The sequence below is a fragment of the Anthonomus grandis genome, chromosome 11 (genome assembly GCF_022605725.1).
Source record: "Anthonomus grandis grandis chromosome 11, icAntGran1.3, whole genome shotgun sequence".
Lineage (NCBI taxonomy): Eukaryota > Metazoa > Arthropoda > Insecta > Coleoptera > Curculionidae > Anthonomus > Anthonomus grandis.
The window spans coordinates 8,264,571-8,282,769 of NC_065556.1; the positions used below are offsets into that span (position 1 = coordinate 8,264,571).

Sequence of the window (18,199 nt, forward strand, 5' to 3'; positions counted from 1 at the left end):
AAAATGTGCGCCTTACTAAAAGTTAAAACTTCCCATTGTCATAACAAAAAAAAATACGTTTTTTTGCAGTACACCCCTCTAGATCTCAAGAAATTTGGAATACAGTTTCTATGCATCAAAAGACATTTTTTGATGTAAACAATGTATTAATTTTTACCAGTGGCGTTTGGTAATAGCCAAATACTGCCGACCAACAAAACTAAAATGTCTTTGAGCATCTTCATGCATAAAAAACGTTTGGATTCTTCTAGCAATGTTATCAAATCCATTTAAACGAACTGCGATAACTTTTTCAAGCAAGTTTGTCTGGTAAAAAGAATAAGCTAATAAGAAAATCCTACTGGAATTCTAGATTCTTAAAACTAGTGTCATTTGTCACAAATTTTTACATAAATGTTGCTGAAATCAAACTAAATAATGTTTAACCAAAATGATTTAAAATTTTGCAAAAATGACGAGTTTGCCTCCATATTTAGAAATTATTAAATTCAAAAATATTACCTGACGACCGAGTAACTAAACTATATAAAAATTGGAACAATAAAATTTATACTTACTTGACCTGGATTTTTTACTTTCAGAACTTGTGTGACAACTCCATTTGGAGCCAATATCCTACCGGAAGGTGGTAGCAATTCAATTTGGAATGTCTGAAAAAGACAATATTTAAACTTTCACACGATAATTGTTTTTTCTTACCCTTGGTACAGCCGCTTGGAACAAGAAGTCATTCATCGTAGTTAAGGTGTCATTAGTGGCAGTAACGTTAATTGTAACTGCATCGTTCTCTTTAACTCCGGGAAATGAGAATACAACTTTCAATCCGTGTCTTTCAAAGGCGGTTAAAGGTTGAATTTTTATGGTTTCAACAGGTACACTAGTAAAAAGATCATCTGCAAGTAATGGATATCGAAATTATTATCACTAACACTTTTACTCTTGTAAGATATGCATAATTTCAACAGTATTTGCAATAATTTTTGTGAATGGTTGGATTAGGAGTGCTGCTTATTAACGTAGACTGGTGTGGTCAATTTTTAAACTTCGGAACGGTTCTTATTAGATATGACTACAGGTTTGTGGTATGCTATAGTTTTCTTTCATGTTCGTATTTCTTAAATAGTGTACGTCATAATCGGCATTTTCGGTTAATAAGTATTAATAAATCTCAAACATGTCAATTTTGTTTTTTAGGAGACACATCACTAAAATCTTCAAATGGAAGAAGGGTCGAGTAATATTTTCTTAGAGAGTTTTTTTGAATTTAAATACCGTTAATAGGCCCGAATTCATCTAGTTATGGGTTGTAACCTTCTTTTGGAAGAAATGATAAAAAAACGGTTTCAGTACACTTTTTATTACAGTCATCCAAGCAACATCTAGCATCCAAAAAGATCTGTTAGTTAAAAAAATCCAAGCAACCGTTCTGTCTGTTATCATTATAGTATCCTCATCAACACGAGGAAAGCCAAAAAACAAATATGTGAATGTCGTTTTTTGAGAAATTCTAAATTTGGTTTTCTGTTTGCCGTCGTACAACAAAAGTTTCTAGAACAAAAAATAAAAATTATTAACTTCTTTGCCAATTACCTTTCGAGTGTATTTTTTAACTGAGATTACTCAATTGCGGTGAAATTGTTTTAAGTTAATTTTTTTTTAATTTTTAAGTTTTTTATCCCTGTTTTATATAGGTATGTCAGATGTTGAAATACAAAACCACACACGTGTGGTATTTCGCAACAAACCAGAGTTAGCAGTTCTAAGAATTGGCAATATCATTATTTCCGCCGATTGGCAAACTGGTAGCCTGATACCTTTACGATAGAAACAGCTGACGCAGCTCTACCATTGTCTACGCCCGATGCTGGGCGGAATATATATTCCATGGGAACTGCTGACACCGCTGTACTATGTTGTATAAATACAGCACATAATAATTTTAAGTTAGTTCTGTAAGATTAGTTTTAAGTTGAGTATTTAATGTATGTCCATTTGAATTTAGAAATTTTAATAATTATTTTAATTAAATAATAATTATCTTATCTGTTTAAAAAAAGTGAAATCTTAAAAAAAGTTTTAAAGTGATAACAAGTTTTAAAGTAATAACAATTGCCAATCGGTAGGATCCGTAAAACTTTAACAGAATAAGAGAATTCTAACTGTTGACGGCGGATTCCAATCCCATAACGGACAACGGACCATCCTCAGGACTCCCAAAGAGCAAACAAGGTATCGTCACTCAATAACACAGAAAACCAAAATGGAATATCGTTAGAAAACCACTGTTGTTCTGACCGATAGAGAACAAAACAACGATGCATCTAACTTTAATGTAAGTAATCGAATCATCCCGTTTTCTTTTATATGTAAAAGTGATTTGTTGTTACCATTTGTTCGATAATCTGATATATTTTTTTTTGAATATTTTATATATCTTTAAATATTTAAATATAGTAAAATCTATTTACCAAAATGCCACTGAAGAAACTTGTACAGCAACAGCCGTTAAACTAAATAACGAAGATAGAAATCGAACCCTATATTTCAGAGATATTTTCAATTATCCCTAGGTATGAAAGTGATCAAATCTCCTTATACATCTTTACTCACACTATTTATAAAAAATAAACTTAAAGGCAGAGCTGCTTAACTAATAAATTTAAATCCCCAATCGTATACAAGAATAAAGCAATTCTTATTCTTCATTTTGGAGATTCTAGAGATTTATCATCTCTTATTAAAGGCCTACAACGACTTCGGGAACTCCCAAATGAATCCCCTCTTAGGAATCCCCTCTTACATTTTTCAAGTGTTTAGAAATTCTAAACTCAAAAATGTATGCTTCTATACACAAATCTTTACTAAATATTGATCAAAAACTTGGTCAAAGTAATCTGATAGATATTATGACTGTATATACCCTTCTTACTAGTTTGAAACCTCGACTAGGCGAAATCATTCGGGCTGGAAACCCGAGAGATCTTCAAGCTATTAGATGCTCAAACGAGAACTGCAACTCTCTTATTTTGAACTCCAGAAACCCTCCCCTAAGACGGTCATATCTCCAAAACCTCAACAACAAACTATTAGATCTTTACTTCAACCACCTAAATATTGTAAAACTTGTGGCCGTATAGGACCAATATAATAACAATGACTGTTTCACAAACACAGCGATCTGATTATTCTTATAACAATAATAATATTCATAACCAGAGTATGCGACAAAGACCAAATATGCATCAGTCCTAAGCTACACGCTTTCCACAAAAATTGAACCTAGATGACTTTAACTTAGACCTAAACTTCCCCGAACAAAAGTTTCTCTAAATCCACTTCTTACCGTCAATGCAACAAATTTATATTACATTAAAAATGCTTCCAATATCTTTAAACTTTTAATAGACGCGGGAGCAGGAATATCAATTCTCAAAGAAAATATTGCAAAACAATTCCTCCATAGATTTAGAGAAAATATTAACATTCAAGGCATAACCAACCAAAAATTGCAAATTACCGAATCTACCCTAATTCCTAGCCGACCTCGGTAGCACCGTGGGCAAAGCGTTCACGATGCAATCGTGTGGTCTCGGGTTCGAATCCCGGCATGGGCATGGTTGTTTGTGTTCGTCTTATAAAAACAAAACACTGTGGTTCGGAACATACGTTAAACTATAGGTCCATAAACAACAATATTGGGCGGCCGTCGAAATACGACGCGAGTCCATTGTATTTGAGGAAGAAGAAGAACCCTAGTGCCTTCTAATACAAAAAAACCGCATAAAGTTTTTACTTTTAACCTAGCCATAAAATTCGATGGAATTTTAGGTTTTGATTTCCTAGAAATGTTCTAGAAAACAATGCATAATTGATTTAAATACTAAACAACTTTTTACAAATTTTAAACCAATACCCTTGCATAAAGCAACTTCCAATACCTTTCCATCCCAAATTCATCCCCCTTCAAATACCATTTCAATTGACGCAAGGACCGAATTTTTTTTTTAAATAACATGTCATTTTTTCAATACCGATGCTGTCTTGTTAGGACAAAAAAAAGGAAAAGTTAGGCTTCCTCATGCCCGTCGATAAAAAAGGTGAATTTTTAGCAACAATTATTAATGCAAATGCAATTCCTAAGACAATAGATTTCTCCGATTTAATCGTAGAAACTTTAGATTGGTCGAATCCAATCATGCACAAGACAAAGTCATACCGGAAACAATCGACTGAAGGCATATTATAAAAGATCAACTAGTCAACAATGCAAAATCTCCTTCAGCGAATTAAAACAAGCCTTAATTTCAGACCCCATCTTAATATATCCTAATTTCGAAGAACCTTTCTTACTCACTACTGATGCAAGCGCATTTTCAATAGGTGCTGTCCTTTCCCAAGGTCCCATTGGCAAAGTCCTTTCAATAGCATTTGCCTTGAGAACCCTCTGTAGCTCTGAAACCAAGTACTCAACCATTGAGAGAGAATTACGTGCTATCGTTGGGCTGTCAAACTTATCTCTTTGGCAAAAATTCACTTTAATAAACGATCATCGACCTCTAACTTAGCTATTTTCTATCAAAGATCCAGGTAGAAGATTTGCTAGATGGCGTCTAAAACTTGAGGAATACACATACCATATCGAACACAAACCCGAAAAAATAAATAAGAATGCCGATGCAGAATAAGAATAAATTTTGAAAAGAATGTGCCTCGATGCAATCCAAAATAAATGTTTTTGGATCTAATAAAAATACATCTTAAGAAGAAAACGCAGAAAAAGAGGAAGAACACCCCTGTCCTCCTGCTACAGATGATTTCGAAAAAACTGAAGAGTATATGGTACAAGAATATAATAAATTTACAAAATTTTGCAAGAAGACATCTTTACTAGATTATTCCAAAATAGAAATATCAAATAACCAACTCTTAGACAAATCCCATAAAAACATAACTTTCTTTTCGGCACAATAAATTACATCATGAAATAATAGAAGATATATTTGAAGAATACTTTGATTTCAGATTTTCTAGCAATAAAATCCTCCATAGCAAATCAGTTAAGAATAGGAAATACCTCATCGTTCTACTACCTTATAACCTTAAAATAGTAGTCCCACATCCTTAGAATATTGAATGCCTAGAATAAGCCTATCTGCAAACCATAGGCGAGGTTGTTTTCACCATCGTCAGACAATGATGTCAAATTGACTTTCCAATTTTGCATACAATATATATTTTTCTTAATCCACTGAATTTTTTTTTAATGTGTTGTACTTTGTAACAGGTTAAAAATGGACTCTTTAAAAGTTTCGTTTGTTTGCTAACTAATAATATATACTTTGAGAGTAATCAACAAAATTTTTCAGGATAAAAAAGATTCTTAACAAAAAGTTCATGTAAAAAAGAGCAATTGGCAACGTAGAATACCTCTGTGTTTGCAATGCAAGTATCCGAGCTTGCCACTCTGTGTTTTTTTCTAGATATTTTTGCATATATGTGAAGCTAGCGTCCTATCGATATCCAGCAACCAATATCTAGAACGCAGCATATGTCCTTTCCCAGCAACCTATTTATAGTCCGCGCCCGCTATTATTTATTCGATATAATGCCCGTACGAGTACCCAACAAGAAACCACGCATTAACAATTCGAGATAAATTGACCAAGTTTACACATGCCTACTCTCTTGAAAATAAAATGGCTAAAACCATTAGTCAATATGCTGTTAGTATTATTTCAGCAAAAGGGCACACCTTTGAGAATACATTGCGATTACTCTAGTATTTTAGTCATCCTCAATCAAACGGATCTATTAAATGATTTCATGCAAAAAAAAATCTTTTCGAAATTATTTGTGCTAACTACGCCAACAACCCCGATAAACTGTTTTCAAGCGCTACCCTATGCCGTAATCTGTTACAACGATACTCGCAATAAAACGCATAGATTTACTCCATATGAACTCATTATCGGACATACTTCGAGTCGGTCCCTTGAAATCTTATACAATCAAAAGTAACTAATATCTAAATACTATAGAGATTTTTTTACTATAGAGACTTTTACTATAAACAATCACGCCAAAGAACTGAAACAAAAAAGGAAAAAGCGAAGGCAAGAGACGACTAACATGTGTCAAAACAAAACTATGATTTCAAAATCGGTGACAAAGTTCTTATTAAATACACGAAAAAATCTGAAATTAAGTCCTAAAGATGAAAATCTTTTAAATGGCCTTAAAATTTTGAAATAATCGAAATTTTCTCAAGCTCCGCAAAATTATTAAACCTCACAAACAACACAACACAAACCAATTTTCAAAAATTAATTTAAAAAGCTTAAAATCCTACTCTGAATAAATTTTTTTATCTGAATAAATCTTCCTTATCCCAAACATTCCTTACAACACCATAGGAATCTTTCTCCATGAAGAGGGAAACATAAAAACTTTAAATAACAAATAAACTCTTAGCCTATAAAGACTTACTTAAGCAATATCAAATAACGAAATTATTCTAAACCATCTATTAGGTAACTTTTACAATGTATAGACCCCTAAAATAGCTATTTTTAAAACAGAAGTCCAGACCCACATAGGTCTTCTTAGCCAAATTTCCGACTAAAAATAAAATTTAAAGAAATCATTGCCATAAAAAAATATTCCTTCAGAGAAAAACGTGGTATTATAAACGGAATTGGTTAATTGGGAACTGGTAACCTAGATGCCTCTGATGGTGAATACTTCAATAGTTGCATCGAAAAAATTGCCCGTGACGAAACGCAAGTTGAATCCCTGATGAAAAATCAAATATCGGTTACTACTTCTGTAATTAAGAACTTCAATTCAACAATCCAAAAGTTCCAGATTGACGAAGAAACGTACAACAAAATTGTTAAAACTATAAAGAATCTATCGCTAATCTTACTGATACTACGGCTTATTATGCTGCAAAAATAGAAGTTCTTGACACCTGTAAATATCTTCTGGAGAGCTATGCCTTTATTGAAGAATCTCTAAATGATATTATAAATGCCATCACCTTTGCACAACTAAAAATTCTACATAGTTCCATGATCACAACAACTGATTTGATCAGCTCTCTTAAACACATCTCTCAAGCAATAAATAAAAACAATGTACCCTTACCCGTCTATTCATCTAATATTGCTCAATATCTCAACATAATTGAATTAGAAGCATATCAATCTGGCTCGAAAATAGTTTTCATTTTAAAAATTCCTCTTACAACTTATTCCTTATATCATGTTTACCCTATACCTATATCAGATAATAGAACTGGATTTCATCACATCATTTCAACAACACAAAAATATATTGCGCGAGATGATTATTCGAGACTTTACGTATCTTTGCACAATTTGGGACACTGTAAAAGTTTAGGACAAAGCCAGAAAATCTGTCTGAACACACTAATAGATTGGTTGCAATGCAATTTTAAAGCAGAACGCCCAACTACTACAACAAACTTGCCAAGTTAATGGCAATGTAAGTTAATATTCTTCTAGCCAAAGGTTATAACGTCCAAAATATAGACTAAAACTTATGGTTGATTTCACTGTCTGATCCACTACCCGTTACCATTAAATGTATAGGAAGAGACTACTTCTCTAGTATCGCCAAGCTAAATAGTATCCTGCAACTTGCACTCTCTTGTACAGCCTTCATTGGTAGCACCAGAGTCCAATCAAAATATATTGTTAAAACCTATTAAAATATCAGCTACAAAAACCAACTTGTACTACATATCTTGTGAGCATTTACCAACTAAAGAATATATCCCGAATTTTCAACCCTTAAAACTAAGTAAAATCAATATAGATGATCTCAATATTGCCCAAGATAAACTGCATCAATTCTTTGAAAATTTGGAAATCATACAACAACAACCTTCAATAAGTCAACACATCTCCTGGTTCACTATTACTTGAATCACCCAGATCATCCTTCTCGTTGCCATTTACATTTTGATGAAATGCAGACCCAAGAGACAACCGATGCTAACGATGAGTACCACTGCAGCAGATGACTTCCCACCACCTTTGAGAATTCACAACCTCAAACTCCAAAGCTTTAAACTCAGCGGCATCCTCCCCAGAAGAAGCCCTGCCGTTCATCCTGATGACTCCCCCGAAGAATCCACAGAATTGATCTCGCCCTAAAAAAGTTGCTGCAAGGCATCAGCTTTTAACTAAATGTGGGAGCTGTTATATGTTGAAATACAAAACCTTACACGTGTGTTATTGCAACGAACCAGAGTCAGCAGTTCTATAGGAATTGGCAACATCACTATTTCCGCCGATTGGAAAACCGGTGGCATGATTTCTTTACTATGGGAACCGCTGACACAGCTGTACTATTCTGTATAAATACAGCACACATAATAATTTTAAGTTGTATAAGATTAGTTTTAAGTTGCATATTTAATCTATGTCCATTTGAAGGTTTAAGTTTAATAATTATTTTAATTCAATAATAATTATTTTATTAAATAAACCTTTTTTTAAAGAAAAAAGTGAAATCAAGTCTTAAAGTGATAACACGTATATTGTTTCCAGAAAGTACTAAATTGTTGTCTTAATTTTTTATAGTGTTGACTTACGGTTTAGTAAGAAAATCAAATTCAGAACTAACAAAAAGAAAACGGCAAGGAGTGGAGATACACATTTTTCATTTTTAAGGCCACTTCTTCATAGACTACTAACCAACCACTCATAAAAAACAAATGATGCATGTATTTTTTTTAATTTCAAATTTCCGATTTTTTGACCAAAAATGTATCTGGTTTACGATTATGGTATCGGTTAAATAATTTAATAATAATTAAGAGATGTAGAATTTGAAATAACTAACCAGTAAGAAAATTTGAGTTTTGACTATTCATCACAGGAAAAATAGGATTAGGATTATTATTTTCCAAAATCAGCACCAGGTTACGTGTGTCATTCAAAGTTGGAGTACTGGTCACTTCATTTAATGGTCCTAAACCCAAAAGATCTAGAAGATCTTGGTTATTGGAATTCGAGACTGGGGGAGGTTTCGTAGATACATCAGAAGTGGGTTTGATTATATCTAAATCATCTGCACCTCCGAGAAGGTCTAAGAGCGTATTCTGAAAGCAAGAAAAATGGTTAAAAAATATCCTTCACTTTTAGAGCTCCAAAACTGCTTTACTTACAGATTCACTAGCTACATGCTGAGGGCTGCTCTCTTGAGAGTTAATATCTGAGCTATCAATCTCTCCATTCGTATGGAGAGCTTCATCTGTATTCCGAATTATTTCCATTGGAGGCATCCTTAAACAAAAGTATCACCTTGGCATATGGTAACATAATGCAATTATTTGGGTTAAATAAACTAGAAGGTGTTACAAAAATCGATGCAAATATGTTAAGAGCATAATGTTAGAGTCAAAATAAGACTTTTTTTCTTACAAACATGTTTCCTAAAATGGTCCCCCTCAGAGCTACAGGCCGCGCAAATTGCTTGAAGAAAGTCTATTACCTTAAACATTAACTACAGTTAAGCGTCAAATTTTCTAAAAATTTGTAACTTCTCGTTTTTGGATGTTTTTTTTTTATCTTCCTCTTAAAAATGATGTAAATCCAATTTTATGAGAGAATTTAGAGAAGCTTATTCTTCTCATGGCTCCTATACCATGTTTCCAATAAGAATTTTAAAAATCTAGTAACACCATCTAGTTAGCTATAAAAAAACTAAAATTTTTCTTTCTTGCATTTTTTAGATACAAATAATCGTTTTCGAAGAAAATGGCTGGTAAATGAAAGGGGAATATTATTAAACCCGGTTAAACTATCAAATTAGAAAAAAACGAAATGGGTCGTAACTGCTTAAAACAGCTCCCCTGAATCCTTCTCTAAAATTGGGTTTATACCATTTTTGAGATGGAAATTCTTAAGAGCACCTAAAAAAATAGGGACTACATATTAATTTACCTGGGATTACGATGTTTTGGTATATTATCGATATGAATGTGATTTTTTTTTTCTCATACTATATTAGCATAGACATATTCACGATATCCGTGCGTCTCTTAAAAATAAAGGCTTATTATTTTTGCCAATATCTTCAGTTTGCAAAAAAATCTTGATTTTGAAAAAGATGCGGTTTTCGCTGACTTTTAAAACTTTATGATTTAATATGATTAGCTATTATAATATATACTATTGCATTTAAAATTTTCGAAAAGCGAGCGTTTTAAATTCATTTTGGAAACACTACTGAACATTCATTTATCAAAAACTCAAAAATTCATCATAGTATATCGTGAGATTTATACATGACAATTTAAAGAAGTAATATATCAAAAATTCGAAATAACAAAATTCAAAGAAAAATCAATAGAAAAGACAAAGTTCTTGTTAATTGAATGTATGACCACCTCTGTTATAACAGCTCGACATCTGTTTGTCGTGCTCCTAGTTAAATTGTTAATGTCGTTTTGCTCACTTTTATAACTATTGCTCTTGCATACAGATCAGCAACTGGTCCTCTGTCTGGCTCAGTATTCTTTTAAAACACGCATTTCAACATATCTGTTATGACTTTTATATTGTTCTTTATTTACCTAACAGCAAAATTTTTTTGCTGTAAATCATAATATCTTAATTAATAAATTATAGTACTAGGGATTTAGTATTCGAGAGGCGTTGCTCTCGTTGTGGTTAAGATTAATGGTGTGGTCTAAGACTTATCTTAATGACATACGTTAGCTTGTAAGGGTTAATATAATGACGTCTTATTGCAAGCCGATAGAATGTGGGGTGCCTCAAGGTTCAGTCTTAGGATCTATTTTGTTTCAACTATTTACCAATTATATTGCTAATCTGGGCATCAGTTTAGCAATATAATCCTTACCAATACAATCCTTAAAATGCGATTTGTAAATCGATGACTCATCCAAAAAATGACATGACAAACTATGCATGTTTTGCACTTAGGTTTCCAGGGAGTTAAACCTTGGCAACGTCTAGATATATACATACTATCTATGTGTATCTAGTACTAGATATATACTAGATACACTGCATCCGTAATGTCGCGGATAAATTCAATAAAAATGAAATGGACTGTTTCTGAAAAAAAAAGCCCGAACCCGTCGATTTTAATATTGGGTTTAGGGTTTTTCTACGTGAAAATTAAATATACAGGGTGACTCAGAAAAAAGATGTGATGTCATCAATATGTTTTTTAAATAGAAACAACATTTTTTTTTAATGCAGAATCAGAGCATCAGCATTTTTTTACAAAGGATATGGTACAAATGAATAGTGGTTACATAAGCAATTTTGAAATTACCACAACTAGAACACTACTTTTTCTAGTTGTGGTAAATTTGCATAACATGGATTATTGGTCCCGAAAAATACCTCCATGGATGCGGCAAGTAGATCACAAAAGCAGGTGGAGTGTAAATGTCTGGTGCAGATTGTCGGGAAATAGAATCATTTAGTCATTTATTATTAATGGACATTTAAATGATGAGTCCTATTTTAACTTTTTACAAAATACGTTGCCAATAGTTTGAAGACGTTCCCATTGTATGGTTGCCCAGCAGATTATTCTCAAAGAATGCTTGATTTTTCAAGTAAAAGTTACCCTGATGGTTGGATTGAAAAAGAGAATTTGTTTTCATGGCTACCTAGATCTTCTAATCTAACTGTGTCAGACTATTACTTATGGGGACGAATTAAGGGCATTGTGTACAAAACACGGTCCACAACAAGAGAAGATGTGATAAAGAGGTGAACTATATTTTACACAATGGTGGACACTTGTAAAGTTGACGACAATACCAAACATTAACAAACATAACCAGACCAAACATTAACAAAAAGACACTTGTTTTTTGTTAATGTTTGTGCCATTGCATATGATGCATGGACCGCTGTATGTCTTGGGGACCCTCTCATATTCTCACGGTGCGACGCGATGGCCTGAGTCGGTGACGAGCAGCAGTTATTACACGTTACATTTTTATAATCGACAGACTACACAAATCTCTTTGTTTAACGTAATTTGTACCTTATTTTAAAATAAATATTAAAAATTTGACCAGTGCCTAATTAGCATTCCACTACACGAAATATTGGTCCTTCGTACAAGGATTTTAATGAAGCTTTAGATTTGGTATTAAAGACGAAAAGACTCATCGAAAACAAAGAAATTTGCATCCATTAGCATCTCCTACCCAACGCGATAACCCTGACGCGGACAAAGCGGAGTAGTTAATTTCTGCTTATGGCAAAACGATAAGAAGACTTGAGACTATTGGTCTATTATGATCTATTGTCGGACGGATTCACAGAGCATCGAGACTAAATTGTGCGTGAGGTAAAGTTTTGCATTTTAGTACGTTTATTTACATTTAAAAGTTATTTGAGTATTGATTGAATTTCTAGTAATCGTAGCGTTTGAGACACAGTAATCTTAGTAATATTAATACGGTACAAATATTTTTATTAGTATTTGTTGATTTGATTAGTAGCATTATTTAAATCGTTTAAATCAATGACAGAACAGGACACAGATAAGGCTCTTAAAGCTCACTGATAAAAACACGTGATAAAAACGCAAAGCACTGATAAAAACGCGGCTCATTAAAATCGAAACTTACTTTGTTTGATAAATTTATTTCGACGTTTGATAGCTTGGAAATCCAACAAAAAACGCGTGCAGAACTAATTCAGTTAGAAGAACAAATTTTTAATGCGAAAAAATATTATGCGAATTTGATTTAATCCAAAATCCAGGTCCTAGTAGGGGACCCTGAAGAGCATTATGAAGAACGGAAAGACTTTGAAAGTCAATTTTATAGTGCTCTGGCTCGTTCTAAATTTCACCTTGAAAACTTTACTGTCAAAAATGATGACGTCAATTCGATTAATGGCTCAGATGGTCACACCTGTAACGCAATTAATTCATCACTCGAAAGGGTAAAATTACCAGAGATTGAGTTACCTAAATTTGATGGTAGCTATCATTTGTGGATGGAATTTAGGGATACTTTCGAATCTTTAATTCATAATAATTCTCAAATCAGTACCATTCAAAAATTCCATTATTTAAGGTCTTCATTGGTTGGCGCTGCACCGCAGGTCAATCCTTGAAATTTACCGCAGATAATTACCGTATTGCTTGGGATACCTTATACGATCGGTTTGACAATAAACCTTTATTAGTACAAAATCATTTAAGGGCTATTTTTGATATGCCTAATAATAACATTGCTTCAGCAACAAAAATTCGAGATTTATATTAAAACCTTTTTAAACATTTAGCTTCACTTAAGCAACTAAACGAACCTACTGAATCCTGGGACATTTATCAATATCTAATTATTTTTATAATCGCGGGTAAACATGACAAGGTTACGGCTCAAGAATGGGAAAATCAAAGGTCAAACTTGACAACAACATGTGCTGTTACTTTAGCAGATTTTAGAGATTTTCTCAAAAAACGTGCAAATTTATTGGAGACGGTTGAATTAAACTTAAATCCACTTTGAAAATACCATGATCGTAAATCGAACGATCTTCAGGATTTAAAGGTATACAGAAAAAATATGAAACCTAGTTATTATTCATGAGGGCTCTTAGTTCAGGCTGAAAATAAGATTGACGGTCAGCAATCTAAATATAAGTTAATTTGATTAACTGCTAAGGAGAACATAATTTATTTTATTGTCCCGATTTTCTAAGATTAAGCGTTAAAGATAGAACAGCTAAAATAAGGACTTTAAATTGTTTTAGACGAAATCATTCTCCTACAGACTGTACTTGGGGTGGGTGTAAAATATGCGGTCATAAGTACAATACAGTGCTGCACGAAAATAAAATTTTGAAAAATGACAACAACAGGCGACTCAGGGCAATCAAAGTCTTGAAATTCATACTGACAATGTTCAAACTAGCTCATCTAATACATCGAATATTCGTTCAAGTGTAAATCAATACACCATTTTACCGACTGCGAAAGTGCATGTTTAAAGCATGAGTGCATGAAAGTGCTTTACTCGACTCTGGTTCTCAATCCAGTTATAATACGGCAGACCTTTGCAAAAAACTAAACCTTAAGAAAATTGGTACTAATTTGGCTGTTTCAGGAATTACTAACTCATTATGCTTAACATAAGTGTGAAATTCAGGTAGAATCATTGATTAATTCATATACATTCAATTTATCTTGTTTTGTCCTAGATAAAATCATATCAGACATTCCTCATATGAGAATTAATATCAAATAGCTTAACATTCCATTGGATATTAAGTTAGCTGATCTTGATTTTTTTGAACCTCAATCTATAGACCTTTTAATAGATGTTCACGCATTTTGGAACCTTCTTTGCGCAGGTCAAATAAAGTTAGGAGAACATGCACCTTTATTACAATATACACGACTGGGATGGATTGTTGGTAGCTCCATCTGTACACATCGCAAAATGTCACATTGTCACCTAGGTTTAAATAATTCTTTAACTGATCCTTTGCAGCATGACATTAAAATATGCATATGAAGAACATTTTAATAACACCATCAACACACGTCGATAGATGGTAGAGATGTGCTTACGGGACCTCTTCAAAAATCTCCAGAATTATTTGGCGACTCACGCGAAATATCGATTCTTAAATCATGACTAGGATGAAAGTGATTGGTTAATACTCGCGTTCTATTTATCAACCAGCAACACTCGATACAAAAAAAAATAGCAGTAATAATAACAAAACCAGTTTCGTGCTGCTCATATATGGTGAGCTTAATGTTAATAACCATAAATATTAAAATTTAATTCGATGAATACTAAACATATTTCTCCTTTTTAATATATTGAAATTTCCTTTATGTCTGCCCTTGTTGTACGATAGAGGAAAAATGTTGCTCAATGTAAGGTTCTTATATTTCACATTCATTACCTGGATGTGTTTTTTTTTTGCTAGTTTTCATCCGATGCTACTAGAAAATATTGTCAAAAGTCTTATCATGGTATGTATTATTTTCCCCTTATTGCAGACATTAATAACATAGTTCTAAAATGTTTTATTTTATATATTCATATTTCTTTTTAGAGACCTAGACATTAAAAAAATTGGAAGGAAAGAAAAAAAGAAATTACAGAGATCTAAAACGGAATAGACATAGAAATGTAGTTATTAATTAAACTATTAAATAATTTGGGCAAATTATAAGAGAATGATTTTTTAAAGAGTTTTTGCGATGTTTGGGTAGTGCCAGAGTATCTCTTTGTTGTATATTGAGGCTATGGATATCACTTCTAAGTAGCAATTTTTTATGAAGATAACATGGCGTGTTATGTTTTATAATTTTAAAACCTAAACAATATAAACGAAGTTTGTGCCGATTATTCATATTTAGCCTATTAGATGTTAACACCATTACAATGGTTGAAATGGCTTAGTACTAAAGATTCACACAAAATTTGGCTAGTACAGAGTGGTATAAAGTTTTTGTAACCATAATTAGCTTTTAGATTAGAAGTAGGCCAATCGAAGTTTTCATGTAAATCACTCAAAGGAATCAGAGGTAGGTGAAGCTCCTATATCATTCAGCAAAACCTTTAAATTTTCCGTACAGAGGGAAACTTGGTTGTCGCCAAAATATAAAACAGATGATTTATTGAGATTAAGTTAAAGCACATGACCATTGGAGGTCTCTTGTTTATAGAATTTACAGCTTTGATATGAATATGATAATCGTAAACAGACCAAAATTAAAATGCACATTTTCTGATGAGGCTATATCAAATTGAATTGATCCACCCTATATACACAATGAACCATCCGATCTTTTAGAGAAAACTATTTAAAATTAAATAACTAAACTTATCAAATGGATTTTTGTAAGATACTTAAAATAAATAAAAACTTTTGTCTTAACTATTGTCAGTAAGCACATGTCATTCCAATTAAATAAGAAGTCAGCTTCGATATTTAAGAATTGACTTGTTAAATAAATAAACTTCATACAACTTTTAAGTGTTTTGGTTAACAGTTTTTGCAGTTTGTCAATATTTTATAGGGTAAACAGGCTTAAGTATTAATGATGGTACCTTTCTAGTAAAGCTGGGCGTAAATGCTGGTGCTTTCCAAACAACTGCGAAAATTCTACTCCTCTTTGTTGCAACTCTATGTGTAGACTCGAACAAAAGAAACTGATTATTTGTTGGATCTTGCTAAAAAATAATTAATATAATAATAAAAAATACATAAATAATGTTACAGCTCCTATTTCATCTACTTGACCTACGTTCGCAACTACATCTGTCGTTTATTCATTAATTTTTCTCTCATAACTATATAGTTTCAATAACTTCAATGCCAAGTTAAAATACTGAAATATAAAAAATGTGGCTTTTTTTCTGAACATAAAATTGATTTTATTCAATATATATCACCAAAATCTTGGACTATTATGGTGAAAAAATTGTTGAGTAAACGACCTAATATTTAATAATGAAAACTGGGTTTTATGCCCAAAGCATTAAAAAATGATTTTGAAAAGTATTTTATTTTCGAACTGTTATATGTGAAGATACATTTGCTTAGTAAGCTTTTGAACCATGAAACTTACTCAGTGGATTTATTAAATCTTGTGCTTAGCTTTGTCAGTGACATAAGTGCATATTGTTTGCTAGTTATAGAGTTCTGCTGGCTCCAAAGTAATCTGAAAGAAAAATATAATATAAGTACTTTCACATTATTTATTTGTCTATTTAATCAGATTTGGTTGCCTAACAAGTAGGTTATAACCAGCCAATAACAGGACAACCCAATATTCCATATTTAATATGCCTATATGCTAAAGGCGATAAAGCTTTTTATTAACAATTTTTTTATAATAAGTCAGATAATAGAAAAATAATTATTTCTATATAGTTTACAAGTATCAAATAATTTTAAATAATACGCTAATAAATAAATAAACGCTACAATACCACAAATTAGTAGCTCCCAAAATCAAAAAGAAAATAAAAATAAAATCTATTATAATTAAAAGACAAAATAATAAATGACAATACCACTACTATTAAATGTTTAATAAACAAAGTACCTCATTCGGGCCGTAGAAATGAGACGCCATAATTTATATATTCTGGTATATTGTAAAAGGATTTGTTATTGGAATTTTGTTAAATAATGCTTTAAGTTTTAACCCTTCCAATTATTAGTTTAGATAGTTCAATAGGAAGTTTATTATATAATTTAATGAGTAAAACTAATGGGCTATTTGCACCTTTAACTAGTTTATGTTAGGGAAAACAAGGACAAACAAAGAAACAAGGAATTTGCAAATCACGAAACAATATTCTACAGGAAAAAAAACATAAGGTTCTAGAACAGTAATACATAACGACTGAACACGACTGAATATAACCGTAATAGTAAAGAAGTAGTAGAGTATCAATTTTATTACGTAAGTTCCAGATACCATATGTATAAATTGATAGTTTCTTCAAGACTATATCTAGATGGGAAGACCAACTAACATGCTGGTGGATGGATTTATATACCTAAGTACTTGACTAGAAAGATTACAAAATGGGGAAGTCTTTATCTCCAAGAAAAATGCATGTAGGTCACTTAGGTAAATGTATTATGCATTTCGGCTATGTAGACAGCCATCATCAGATACTAAAATACTAAAATAAAATACAGTAATTCAAGAAAATTTTAAAAAAGGAGCTTATTTGCTATAACAATACAGATTTAGAACTTAACAGAACATTACAAAAAACATACAGGGTGTCTTACGACGAATAGACGCGATCGATATCTCGAAAACTAATTTTTCAAAAATTTTGAAAATTTGGCAACATGGCACAGTCGATGGGGGCTACACAACTAAAATATTTTGACAGTTTCCGGTTATACCGGAAGTAGGTGTCAACTTCGTTATTTTAAATGGAACACCCTATATATTTTTACATTTTTGGCTTTCACGTGAAATTCTAAGTATATTTTGTGTATAATGTCCTATACCTAAGTGTAACTGTTTTTGACATATTTTTAATTTCATGTGAAAAACTATGTTTATAAGCCCTAACATAATTACCGATTACTCCCTTTTAGTAGCCTTTATTTATTGGTTAGTTTTGGTTTTATTTTAAAGGAAAGACCACTTTAAAAGACTATTTTAATAT

At 32.1% G+C, this 18,199-nt stretch overlaps 1 protein-coding gene across 3 annotated transcripts in view; it reads right to left on the reverse strand.

The window, feature by feature from the left end:
* Nucleotides 1–18,199, reverse strand: part of LOC126742539 (AP-1 complex subunit gamma-1) — a 135,469-nt gene that overhangs the window by 34,527 nt on the left and 82,743 nt on the right. For all 3 annotated transcript variants that reach the window (XM_050449199.1, XM_050449201.1, XM_050449200.1), the window contains 6 exons: nucleotides 16,630–16,722; nucleotides 16,109–16,231; nucleotides 9,197–9,314; nucleotides 8,872–9,130; nucleotides 700–893; nucleotides 558–650 (listed from right to left, as the gene is read on the reverse strand). In XM_050449199.1, coding sequence (XP_050305156.1) covers nucleotides 558–650; nucleotides 700–893; nucleotides 8,872–9,130; nucleotides 9,197–9,314; nucleotides 16,109–16,231; nucleotides 16,630–16,722 — 880 coding nt within the window. The remainder of the gene's footprint in view (nucleotides 1–557; nucleotides 651–699; nucleotides 894–8,871; nucleotides 9,131–9,196; nucleotides 9,315–16,108; nucleotides 16,232–16,629; nucleotides 16,723–18,199) is intronic.